The 13,731-nt window shown below is 34.4% G+C and overlaps 1 protein-coding gene across 1 annotated transcript; it reads left to right on the top strand.

The window, feature by feature from the left end:
• Positions 1-8,410: 8,410 nt before the first annotated feature.
• Positions 8,411-12,494, top strand: LOC133299089 (RNA pseudouridine synthase 4, mitochondrial). The gene is made up of 9 exons (XM_061498512.1): positions 8,411-8,709; positions 8,804-8,941; positions 9,025-9,072; positions 9,187-9,267; positions 10,150-10,263; positions 10,416-10,514; positions 10,602-10,713; positions 11,421-11,467; positions 11,594-12,494. The coding sequence occupies exons 1-9, from the start codon at positions 8,413-8,415 to the stop codon at positions 11,948-11,950; spliced, it is 1,293 nt and encodes a 430-aa protein (XP_061354496.1). The 5' UTR covers positions 8,411-8,412; the 3' UTR covers positions 11,951-12,494.
• Positions 12,495-13,731: the final 1,237 nt, after the last annotated feature.

Raw genomic sequence — 13,731 nt, 5'->3', positions numbered from 1 at the left:
CTTTTTGCAAAGCCTCAAAAAAGGTTCAAAGGTTACATTGCGTTGTATTTTGAGTTCCAACTATTAAATTCGTTAGATTACAATTACGATTTTATTGAGTTTAATATAAGCATTTGAGATATATTATGTTTCTTTACAAAATTGATGGGTATTATAAGTTCAAGTTTATTTTTTTATTAAATTATTGAATACTAAATATAATATACACTACATAAATTAAAAATATTATGTAATATCAAAACGTGTCATAACGTGTCAAAATTTAACATTTTTTAGAATTCACTTGTCGAAGTATCGTGTCATGTCGTATCCCGTGTCCCGTGTCGGTGTCGGTGCAACATAGGTGAGTGGGTAACCATCAATATATGAAATAAATATGTAATTTTTGAATTTATTAAAAATTAACACACTTTTGATTCTATTTGTTTAAATATTTATAAAAATAAATATGGAAAATAAAAATAAAATTTTACAAATTAGAAATATGAAAATTTAAAATATATTAATAAGATAAATTTTGTATAAGTTGCTTTCTTATATAAAGTTATGAATTTTTTGACGGACCTTGTGCTAATATTACTAGTATAAATAAAATTAAAATATATTATTGATAAATCATCAAAAAAATATAATGATAAAGACTATTATAACCTTAGAATTAATTATAATTACAAAAATGCTTTGATTTTCGTTTCAAAACGACGTAGTTTTGGACTCAATACAGATAAATTTTTTTCTAGAATCACTGTAGAAAAAAATAACCCCCATATTGTATGTATGCATTTTTAATAGTATTCTTAACTTAATTGTATATGCATAAAAACAACACGTTACCATGCAGCCCCCGCAAAGTCATCTTTTTAACCATGATCTTCAATAAGTTGTGTGACATTACATGCACCGATCGAGTAGGTAACGAGCACTGCAGAACTAAAGCCTAATATCACATGCATTACAATATCCATCTTTACTATAGTACTTCTTAAACTATCTTTCAAGTTAAAAGGACAATAGCGTCAGTAATTTAATACACAATAGGTAAAGAACGAGACACGAAACGTCGAAACCTCTAGTCCCCTTTAGAATACCAAATATAGAGTTATCAGTGCTTATTGGTAAAGTACTTGTGTCCTTCACCAGGACTAGGACCAGAATTCTTAATCCCTCCAAGATGTTGAAGCGTTTTGAATCTGTGACCATCAATTGGGCTTGGACCAGAGTCCTTCATGTGTCCAAGGTTTTGAAGCTTGTGGCCACAACAAGGGCTTGGACCTGAGTCCTTCATGCCTCCAAGGTTTTGAAGATTTTTAAGCCTGAGCCCAAAACCAGGGCTTGGGCCAGTGCTCTTCAATTTCCTGAAAACCCCATTTACCTCTTTGATTATACCATATTTGCCGGGTAAAGGACTCCTCAATTGCCGGGCTTCTGATACACAACACAAAGAGGCAGACAAGGAAGTAAGAAGAATAATAAGAGTGAGAAAGGGAATTGACTTCAGTCTTGTATCCATCGTAAGTGAAGGTCTAGGCTTATTAGGTTAGATGCCTCTCATAATCGCATCTTAGTTTTGTTTTGTATTGCTGAAGTGGCATCATGGATGTCTTATTTATAATGTCTGCGCCAGAAGGTTGTGAATTGATTATTGCAAGGAAAAGGAGCCTGATATGACTAAGGTACTTAACTGCTCAAAACCATGCTAGATAATACAATTAGTGTTTACTTCAATTCATCCCTTTGCAGAGATTGAAAAATGAATATTTGAAAGTGATAGGACTAATAAAGAAAAAAGTTTTTGACTGACCAAAAATAAATTTATAACTTCTTATGCAAACTTGCAAATGAGATTGAAATTCACCAAACAAAAAAAATTCTTTTATTTTTGGGGATTATTACTCTTACATTACATGAGAGATTTTTTTTTTTCTCATGCACTCACAAATCAAAAGTGGGATTTACTTTATATTTTTTTCTCTTCTCTAGATTGTGAGTGCATGAGAAATTTTTTCTCTCTCATGCAATATGAAAGCAATATTTCCCTTTATTTTTTCCCATAAAACTCAAATTTTTGTTTACATACATTAATGCTTTGTTTGGGAGTTTGGAAGAAAAGGAAAGAAAGTGAATTCAAGGAAGAGGAAGGAGAAGGAAGAGAAGGGAAATGAAAGGTATTCTCTTCCCTTGTGAGTTAAAAACTCCCAAATTGAGGGAATTTTAGTTTTAAGAATAAATTTTTTAAAATTTTTTTTTGTAAAAATCTCTAAATTCTTCCCCTAACTTTTTTTAACTCACAAACCAGGAAAGAGATTAATAAAACTATTATCTTCCTTTTCTTTTCCTCTTAAAACTAACTCTCAAACAAGCTATAAGGTAGTGTTTGGTTGAAGGTTTATTTTAGGATTGACGGAAAAGTGTAGGTGGATATTGAAAAATACCACGTTTGGTTCAGGTTTTTTCAAGAAATACCAGACAAATAGGATAGATGGAAAAATGACTTTTGTGTTGATTTTTGGATGAAATTCACTGTTACAGAATACCACTTGAGATGTTGTATTGTGAGATGACTGGGGAAGTGAAAAAACAGGTGCAAAGTTTCTCCCGAACATAGATTTTGCATATTTAAATAAATTTCCCTGGTAATATTTGGGTCAACCAAACAACTTTTTTTATATTTTCCTATCAAACTCACTTTCTAACCATTTTCCTATCAATTACATTTCCCTAGTAAAAAAAAATTTCTCCCGAACTAAACACTACCTAAAAGATTTCATTTGACCTTTGAAGAATCTAAGTATAGGAATTTTTTTCAAACCAAGTCATGAGATGGCTTTGAACCTAACCCCAAAAGGCTAATACTGGGTCCTAAGCGATTAAACCGGCCAACCAAATTTTGTTTGGACGTTAAGGTTAAAGGATAAGTATTAAAATGCTAGCTTTAATCCATTAGCTTTGGTATTTGGAAGATGTGATGAAATTGCAAATTTAGAATTTAAGAGTCCCCATTCCTTGAGGATGTTAACTTCCTATAAAATAAACTTTGTATGCGTATAACATGCAAATAAACCCCTATTGGAAGAAGTTACTGATTTAGAATGGTGGTTTTAAAGCGACCATTGTGGAAAGGCACGAAAGACAGCGACAACCACAAATGGTCCAATTTAATTACTTACTTCATGCAAGTAACCCAATGGACCACACGGCAAGAAGCCATCAGTCCAGGTGTTCTTATGCAAGTGATTCATGACACAATCGCTGACTTTAACGATGTTGGAAATCTCTCCATATTTGTCTTCCTTTTGTTATTATTTTGTGGCTTCTAGAGATACACTCATGCACATGCGATTTTTATTTTTTTTCCTGCAAAATTTTGTAATTTATTTCTGGTGAGTTGGATAATCTACTTTGGCATGGTTTATGATTTATTTTAGTTTAGCCTTATGATCAAATTAGCTACCTTAAAAACAGAATGGAGAACAAATTCGATGAGAAACTTCACATACTAGAAGTCAAATAATTTCCAAATTGGTGTTTAGCCAAGGCAAAAAGAAAACATTTATTTACCAATTGCCGAACACTTGAGTCCATAGGGATGAGTTTATCATCTATCATTTAATATGATCACAAAAAATTTCCTACACACACAACATTTTGTGAGGCCCGCAGCAAAAAATAAAAAACTTCGGCGCGCAAAACGAATTTCTATAACATAACACAAATAAGAGTTATGTTGTAGGAAAAGTGAATGTGTAATGTTATTGAGATTCGTTTTGCGTGCCATAGTTTTTCTTTTTCTTTTTTCTTCGAAGAGTGTGGGCCCCACAAAATATTGTGTGTGTAGGAAACTTTGTTATGTCATGTTAAATAACAAATGCAAATTTTTTCCTTCAAAGCAGATTTTTATGCTGCAGTACAGTCTCTTTCCATATAATTCTGTTCCATACTGTATCACTATTAACACAAGATATAACACAAGATATAGTTTTATCTTGTGTTAATAATCACCAACTACGAAGAATTCAACGATTGTCGGTATCGTGTGAGTGAAGGATTTGTAGAACAAAAGTTCAAGGTTGAAAATTGAAACTAAGATATACTTGGTTCTCATACTGAGCCAGCCATCCAAACAAGCGTCAAATAATGAAAAAGGAGAAGCCAAAAAGGGGAAATAAGAGAAATTGATTTATAGCTGTGAAGTTGTGAACCAAAGTTCTTTTTTCCTGCTCATATGGAAAGTGTTGCAATCGAATCTTTGGGAGATTCAGACGGTGGGGCATTTTCATAATGAAAAGGTGCTTATCAACCCAACAACTTCTAGTTGTTGATGTACAGTCCACGTGGTACTTGGCTTTCTATTTCTAACAGTCAAAATTTGGTATCACGGAGAAAAATAAACCCCAATCACCTAATACCAAAAAGAGTCAACAGTTTTAATTAAGACAAAATGGTAAGCGAATATTTCTTCCCAATTCACCATTATTCGAGGAGAAAATCTAGACTTTTGAGTTTTGAGAAAGCGTAAAGGAAAGAATTGACAATGGTCTTGGAGTTCTGCCAAGCCCACGTTTGCCCCTTTCACAACCAACGTGTTGATGCAATAGCGAGGTTAATAGTATTTACTAATTTCCTGTACCCACCCCCCCAAAAAAAAAAGTATTTACTAATTAGTAATGGGTCCATTACACCTTTAAAAAGTTAAGATAGAACAGAATTTTTTTCTAATTACTACTGTTCTAGACCGGCCACTATGTCCAAAACTCTGGACCGGACATTAGGTCCAATACTGGTGTTGATCTGCACTCTTAAAAGTATCACCTATCTCTCCTCGTCTTATATGATTCCCTACTCTCATACACATGAGCATCACACATAGGTGAAGCTCGCTCCATAACGGGGTTCGCACTGTAAAAATGGTTAGACTCAAGAATGACTCACACTTGGAAATCTTTTTTCCCGAATAAATATCTGTTTTCACTGTTGAAGAGCCACATCCTACGCATTACTCACTGTTGTTCTACTGAATATCAGCCGCAAAGCCACCCTGCCAGTTACCTCAAGTAATTTTTAGAATCTTTTATTTTTAGTATTTTTTTCTTTATAAGCGTAAGTTGAGTCAAACAATTTTTTTTTTTTTTTTGGTGAGGGAGTCAAACAATTTTTTATTAAAGCTCTTATATAAAAAGAGCTATTTTTAGTACCTATTGAAATCTTCTCTTTTTTGAGTTAGAAATTATTTTTAGTGCTTGTTTGGATTCTCTTATTATAACGAAGAAAATAGACAAAAACTAAAAAAAATTTAGAGGAATTTTTTTTAAGCTCTAATCATCAGTTTTTTTTGAAACGATGTTTGTGTTACTAAACTTTTTATGTAATCACTAAACAGTTCTTAACTTTTTTGAGCTCTTTTTTAGCTTTAATTTAAAAGTAGTTTAAAAAAAAAAAAAGTTAGATCAATTAAGCATATCTGTTAAAAGAAACATCCAACGAAAAATCGTCCAATCTTCTTTTCTAAAAATCAAGAACCTGTTCTATTTCTTGATCACCTTATCATTCTTTCTATCGTTACTAAAAAATTATAACTTTCTGCTAAACCATGTTTGGGAATTCGATGTTGAATTTGATCCTAAGGTTACCCCTCTTTGAAGGATCTTTGGAAATTGGCATACCTTCCCCGGAAATCACTTCTTCATAGTTTGGATCAATCACATTGTTTACGACAATTGTCAGACCCCTGCCATCTAGTGTTGTAAGTTGGATGGTGGAGCCTGTTAAGAGCTTCAGCTTCTGCAAGTGATACCTTGTGTGTCACAACCACATCATTACCATCTCTTGTAAATATACTGTGAGGCTTCGGATATCTGTTTGAATTTAGTCTCGGCGTCTTTGTTATTGTTAGGGTTCTTATCATTTTTTGTGGGAGAAATTAATTATCATTGCTCAAAAATCGATATAACCAACAAAGCATCTGTTGGAAAATGGGATTTTAGATGCTCCACCGAACGATAGAAAGAATGATAAGCTGATCAAGAAATAGAACAGTTCTTCATTTTTAGAAAAGAAGATTAGACGATTTTCGGTCATCACGTGAGATAGTTAACAGAGTTGGATGTTTCTTTTAACAGATATGCTTAATTGATCTAATGATATAGTTTGAGGGAGTTAATTATTTCAATTAAAAGTAGGGGGTTTTCTGAATAGGGGTATAAGGTGGTAAATTGTAATTTAGCCAAAAAAGAGAGAGAGGATCCAACAGGCTATTAGTGTACGTCTTATGCCTACACAATAGCTCTATTGTTGAAATTTAATCTATACTACTATCTTATCCTATGATGCACTGATACGGGACACGCGACACGACAAACACGCCGACATGACAAATACGCCGACATGTAAATTCTAAAAAATGTCATATTCCAATATGTTGGGACACGTTTTGATATTAAATAATATTTTTAATATATATAATATAATTTATATTTAATACATATAACAGCACATAATAAGTCATATAACCAATCAAATATTCAAATTTTATAACATAAATATAAACAAAAATAGTTTTTCATACTTTCTTAATTTTTCATGTAAATTTCATAACAAAAAAAATTGATTTATAAATTATTATTTTTATTTTTAGTTAATAAAATAAAATTAAGAAGTAAAAAAAAAAACGTGTCGGATGCATGTCGGAACGTTGACCGCGTGTCAAAAAAAGTTGACTGCGTGTCAGAAAAAAGTGTCAGAGCGTTAACCGTGTGTCCCAAAATATTGACCACATGTTGGACACGTGTCCGATACGCACATCTGTTAAAAGTGTCCAAAACACCCCCAGTTATTATTCAACCACCATCATAGTAGATCCCATTTGTGGTCATACATCTTATAAATCAAATTATTATTTTGATTTATTTCTTCATGTGAAGGTGAATAAAAATATCAGGGAATTTTGGAACAGAGTCATTGTACCAATTGCGAGATATAATTACGAGATGTTAATGCAGATGTAAGTTTCAATTCCTGGGTGCCGTAAAGATCAAGGAAGTTAGGAAAAAGTTATTAACAAATGTATTTTTGTTGCTGTAACGTGAAATAGAAGGAAAGTCACATTGGGTTGAAAACTCAAGAGATTAGCTCGCATTGAAAGTTGAGCAACAGAATCACCGCTGGCCAGTTCATTAGTTTTGCTCTGTAGATTGGTCAACCAAATTCCTAATTGATGTTGAGGTCCTCGGACAAGAGACAAGTATGCTCAAAACCCTCTCGCATGCAGGCCTCTCACTGGCCAAACTAAGCTAGAAATCAGGAAATTACACATGCACCAGTCACACTACGAAAGTACGAGAGTTTCTATATCTCATTTATCAAAGCATATCATTTTCATTCTTTGTCGTACCTTCCAACTTGTTCAAACCCCGAAAAACACTACTGTCATGCTTTTTCCCCTTTGTCCAATGTAATTCCTCCCTCCTGAAAGTGCAAACTTAATTGCCCTCTCCTTTTCTTCCCATACAGACTATAAAATGTATTCTCCAAAAGTTTCAAAGTTACCAACTAACAAGCTAGCTAGCATGCACCATTATTAGTTCTGATCCTCTGCTCTGTGGAATTACGGGATGAATAGAGAATTTAAGTCTTTCTGTTTGGGTGCTCTTCTTTTACTTTTATGCATTAATGTTCAGTTGCTTTCTGGGATTGAGGCTCGGCCACTCCAGATTATAAATCCAAATGACTCAGTTGCAAGGACGTCTCTGTGGTCAATGAATCATTCCGGGCCAAGTCCTGGTGGCAAAGGTCATAAATCCATTTCCACGACTGAGGATGCCCGAATTCTACTACAGCTCACGGACTCCGGTCCAAGCCCCGGCATAGGACATTAATTAATTAGCTCCGAATATCTGTTTATGCCTCTGGGGATGATATTAGATTTTGACATGTAATAATGTAACTGAGATACTTGTATTTTATGTTATTTTCTTTCTTTATCCAATTCTCATTTTCATGTCACCAACAAAATCTCGACAAAGCCAATTAATGCCCGATATTCTAATAATGTATGACGAGATTTTTTATTTTATTTTTTCCTCACTAAAATTTGACAGTGTCACGATAACGAATGTGATATCATACATTAGATTGAAAGTTTGTTCTGCGCTTTTACTAAAAAAGAGCCTCATACAGACACATAACTATAATTGCTGCTTGATGTGAATGGCGAGAGTACAAAAGTAGAAAGAAAGACTTTACAACACGGACGGACAAATTGTTTTTCTTGTGAAAAATCTTGCTTTGCAATTCATACCATTTGGATTGGGCCCATCTCAGGGTCATGTTTTGGGCCATGAAATTGAAAGCCCTTCTCATTCGACAACTTCACTTCACCTTGTTCTTGTTTGTTATCTTATCTCTCCTCATCGTTACATGGCGGCGGAACCCATCGTCCTCCGTCTCCGAGCGTTGAGTCGTCACTTCTCCGTGACAAGGCATGAAGCCAAATGTCTCACTCTGCCTCCCTTCACAGCCACAGCCACAGCCACTCTCAACGCCTCCGCCCTGGGGAAACAACTGTCCCCCACTCCCACCACCGCGCTCAAATGGGTTATTCGGTGCTGCCCCGACTTACCCAGAACCCTTGTGCACAAGCTTTTTCGTCTTAGACAGGTTCGAATAGTCTCTGCTGCCAATGGCATACAAGAACAAGACCATAGATACAAAAGGGTAACCAACTATTAAATCAAATCAAATCAAATCATCAATTTTACGTACCATTCCTTTTCTTTTGCTATGATAAGTACAAACTCAAGCTGTTCAGGTGGCAGCTAAGGATACCTTGAACTCAGGAGATCGGATCTTTCTTCCTCAGTCTGTCAAAGAAATCCCTAGACAGAAACCTGACTGTCATGTCACTGCCAAAGAAATCAACTTTATCCGTAGTCTTGTTATCTATAAGGTTTTCAATTTTAATTCTTTGTTTTTTCGCTATCTCAAGCCATCTTGCTTGAATTTTTAATACGATCTGCTTATCAAAACTAGGATCCTACCATTCTTGTCCTGAATAAACCTTCAGGAATGCCAGTTCAGGTAACTATCTGAGGCTCCCCATTGATTTTTTATTATTATTTGGCGGCGGGGTTGGGTTTATATTGATCTTCAGCGATTAATTCTGACATGTGGATTGTATCTTTCTTTAAATAGGGTGGCATTAATATCAAACGGAGTTTAGATGTAATAGCTGCCGCATGTTTAAATTATGAATACTCAGAACCCCCTCGTCTGGTAAGCTCATTTTTGAGTTTGTGATTCAATTATCTTCTCAATGTCTTTTTTATGGTTCAGTTTGTTAAGTTATGTCTTCTCTCGTACGAAGCTATGTACTGATGCAATTAACTTTTTTTCCTTCCTGAAGCTGTTACTAGTGATAAGCTTCCTTCAGTTGCTCTGATTCAATAAAAAATGATGATGATAAAATGAAACTAAAGTCGAATAGAGTATTTGGTGAAGGAGAACTGCATTTCATCACAGGAAAATCACATTTACTCAAATTATTGTACTTTTTCGTTAATGATTTGAACATCACAATCCACCACTAGCTGTTTGTGTCCAGAGAGGAAGGGGAGCTCATCATATCGTGTACTCAACTTGCTCAAGTTTTGCATTGGCTGTGTAATAATGACAATAATATAAGAACCCACGATGAAACTTTTTTCCTCTATGAAGCAATATATTGTTTCATGCGTCAGGGTTTAATTACAAAGGTTTCACTTTTACGACTTTTTAGAGGTATCACTTCTAAAGGAGTTCCTTGCAATTTGAAACAATGCATTAAATGAAAAGGGAAGAATGAGTTCTTTTTTCTTTTCTTTTCTCATGTGTTCTCCATTTTCATTAGACAACACTTTTATTGTTACTCAAGACAGTTGCCATGATTTTGGAAAGTGGTATCGTTGTAAAAAAGAATGGTAGAAGTTAATTATTTATTATTTTTGTCATAGGTCGTTGCATCTGTTATCATCATTACAAAGCTTGAACATCCACGAAATTTGTGGGATTGTTTGCCTTGTGTTTTAGTTCTGTGCCAATATTATTGATGGTTGCTTGGATATATGAAGTATGAACTAGATATTAGATTGATACTTGAACAAGATTGTATATATTAAGGTACATAGACTAGACAGAGACTGCTCTGGCATTCTGGTGATGGGAAGGACACAGACAAGTGCTGCAGTTTTGCATTCCATCTTCCGGGAGAAAACTTCCAGGGCGTCAGATGATGTGAGTGATAATTGTACTTTTTCATCAAATGCTTCATGCTGGCTGACCTGGATGATATAACCTCCAGAGCATTGGTCTATTATGGTCACAATCTCAAGTTGCTATATCTGTTTCATTTTTTTCTGACCTTGTTCCATTTGATCCTTAAATAGATTGACACAGAAAAGAGAATCCTACAAAGAAGGTACTGGGCACTTGTCATTGGATGTCCTAGACGTTCAAAGGGGTTGGTTACTGCTTCATTGGGTAAGGTTGTATCCATATTGGCACTTCATATGTACAGTAGAAAGCTCGTTATGTATTGTAAAAGATTGTTGTAATCCTTTTTTTGGTTTCAGGTGGTTGTTGACAATGGGAAATCTGATCGAATAACTATCGTTGACAATTCTAAATTTTTGTCATCACAACATGCAATTACAGAGTACCGAGTGATTGGATCATCATCACATGGTTTGTAATGAAGCTTACTTTGAATTCTAAGATTAAAGTTACCTTTAGAAGTTGGCATGAAGGATCACAACAGTAAGTGGGTGGTTAAATTGTATTATATCACAAGACAACCCTGGTATCAGCAAATATCCTTTGAGAGTGTTAAAAATGAATTTCATCTAGTGTTTTTCCTTTTTGCATTGGCGTGTGACATTTTGAACTCATCAGGACCTTAGTTTCAACCACTCACAGTCACCCTTATTGTTAATGAGACGGTGTCATTAAATGTCATTTGTGATATATAAGAAGCAATAATTAACATGATTCCGTATTTAAAATTTCAAAAATGCATGTTTCCAGAATAGGTTAGTTTACAAAGTGTTTTATTAAATAATTTAGTTCAACATTTTCACATGATACTGGAAAAGCAGAGAGACAGAGAAGATCTGAGCAACATATCAAGCAGGACTTTGATTTAATTTCGTAATTGGGAAATATAATTTTACAGTCTGCCAAAAAGCATAAGTAATTGTATCGGCTGAACGAGGCCTTTAGATGGGTTTTTTTAACAACAGGCCTTCTTTGCCAATTCTTGAGCCTAAAATATATAGAAAATTTGTGATGCGTCTTTTTATCTCTTTTTCCTTTGTTATCATGAGTTTTCCTGCAGAAATTATCTCCTCTGGTTGTCTGGGCAACACCTACTTACGCCACCGTGATTAATGCAGGTTACACTTGGTTGGAGCTGTCCCCTTTAACTGGTAGAAAACACCAGGTAATGAAAGCAAGGGAAGAATCATAACCAGCTGATCTTGGTGTCAAAAGACTCACAACTTAAAATATTTAATCAATCCATATGATTTACCATGATTTCTATTCTGATTGTGTGCTGGTGCCACAGCTTCGAGTCCACTGTGCTGAGGTGTTAGGTACACCAATAGTTGGGGACTACAAGTATGGATGGCAAGCTCACAGGAAGTTGGGACATTTTGATTTGTCTAATCTGGAGGACTCAAGCGAAGAGCTTCTCAAGGAAGAAAAACTACCATTTGACCTTAATTTGAACAAGGGGAGCATATCTGAGAAGTGTCCTCGTTTACATCTTCATTGCAAGCAAATAGTCTTGCCCAATGTATCTCAAGCGTTGCAAAATGTGCAATCAGCTTCCAATTATGATTTTTCACAAATGGAAGGACTTGAGTTGGTCGCGGCCTTGCCTCCATACATGCAAAGAAGTTGGGATGTCACGAATTCTTGAGTTATGGTTAAAATGTTACTGTGTTTCTAATTCACTTGATTCCATCAAGGTAATTTCTACCGTTTGAGATGTTCTACTTTCCATTGGATTAACACAAGTCACCAGCTACACATAAGTTGAGATCTTGTGCTCTCGCGGTAGTATTTCGTGCCAGACTGCAAGAACTCAATTGACAATTTTCCTCACGCATTAAGCATTGACTGGAAACAATTTTGGGTGCTCACTCAATGCGAAACGCGACCATTGATTGGAATTAAGATCAGTAGATTCACAGGGATTTATAACCGGTGAAATTGTCTACAAATGACAATCATCAGCGCCAATTCCTGAATAAAATTGAAATGATAGTTACAATTGGTTGCTATAGTCCACGTTATTATAGTTGATAATACCCATTTAAGTTTGTTGTATGCATGTCCACATTAAATCCAATTATGTTGAGTAGCTTATTCAAATTTAAAAAGTTTCCTTGATAACCAAATTTTAGTTTCTGCCAAGTGTCCGTCTGATTTAGATGATTTTATCCTTAATAAACCACAAGACATCTTGTATCTATCTTATTCCCAATTTCATTTTATTTTTTCGGTAGACCTCAAACTTGACTATGGAGTATTAATGACTTGAAATACGAAGATCATTCGGTGACACTTTACGTGTTATTATCATGAGTTGAGGGGGCGTGCGTGCATTTGATATTTGCTTATGAATCCAAATACGATCAGTTAATTAACTTCTAGCACCGGCAACCGAAACTTATGAAGCGATATAAATTGCAATGGTTTACCATTGTCGTCATCCCTGAATTGCAATTATGCCATTGCCAGGAGCCAGAGCCCAGAGGTTACCTAACACGCGGAGTAAAAAAAAATTGACGAAATTGTCAAAGCTAATTAAATTAGCTACCGCTACATTTTATTCAAATATCAGTAATCCTTTTATAATAGTATAGATATAAATTCATAATTAACAACATTGTTAGTATACAGAATAGAGAATAAAGCTATGCAAATACCGTAGAAATCCCTTTAATATTCTTTTTATTTGTTTTTAATAATTTCTGGTAACTTATCATATCCATTACCTATCATATAGGACAGATCAAAATCAGGGTGATACGATTAAAGGGGGTTCAAATGTTTGGGGTTGGAATAGGACAGTAAATACTGCTGCATAATTTACATTTTATAAACAATTTTAAATATATTTTTTACATTTTTACTATAAACTCCTTTTACGAGAAAAAAGAAGTGACAAAAAAAAAACCAGGTAAGGGTCCTAGCCTCCTCGGTACTCAAGTAATTTTATTTTGTGTTTTAATTTTTAAAGATAAAAACCATGCTTTAGATCTTTTACCCGGTTGAATGGTTGGTTTCCCGTTTCACACTCCCCTAAATACACAAAAAGTGAAGGTGAGTTCCACATTTATTTTTTTTCTCTCTTCTTACATGTGAATCTCACTTGTAATTTTATTTCTACAATATAAGATAATCATTTTCCTACGACATAAGATAAATATAACCTATAGAAATAATAGATAAAGAAGTCATGTGAAATGTTGTATTTCTAGAACTAAAAATGTATCACTTGATTTAGGATACTCAAAGTAGAGGTCTCGTTGCATGAAAATTGAATTTTTATATTGTGACTCAACTAGTGATGGATTCTACATTTCTTAAAAAGAAAAAAAGATGTACGCAAATCAAAGTATTACAATATGAGAATTGAATTCTAATGCGACATGAGAAAATATTTTCTCCTCAAAGTAACAATGATAAAAACCA

The sequence above is a fragment of the Gastrolobium bilobum genome, unplaced genomic scaffold, assembly GCF_033153095.1.
Source record: "Gastrolobium bilobum isolate Gb01-03AN ecotype WA unplaced genomic scaffold, APGP_CSIRO_Gbil_v1 utg500, whole genome shotgun sequence".
Classification (NCBI taxonomy): Eukaryota; Viridiplantae; Streptophyta; class Magnoliopsida; order Fabales; family Fabaceae; genus Gastrolobium; species Gastrolobium bilobum.
Note: the sequence above shows the minus strand (reverse complement) of the source record. Positions and strands in the feature narration are given on the sequence as shown.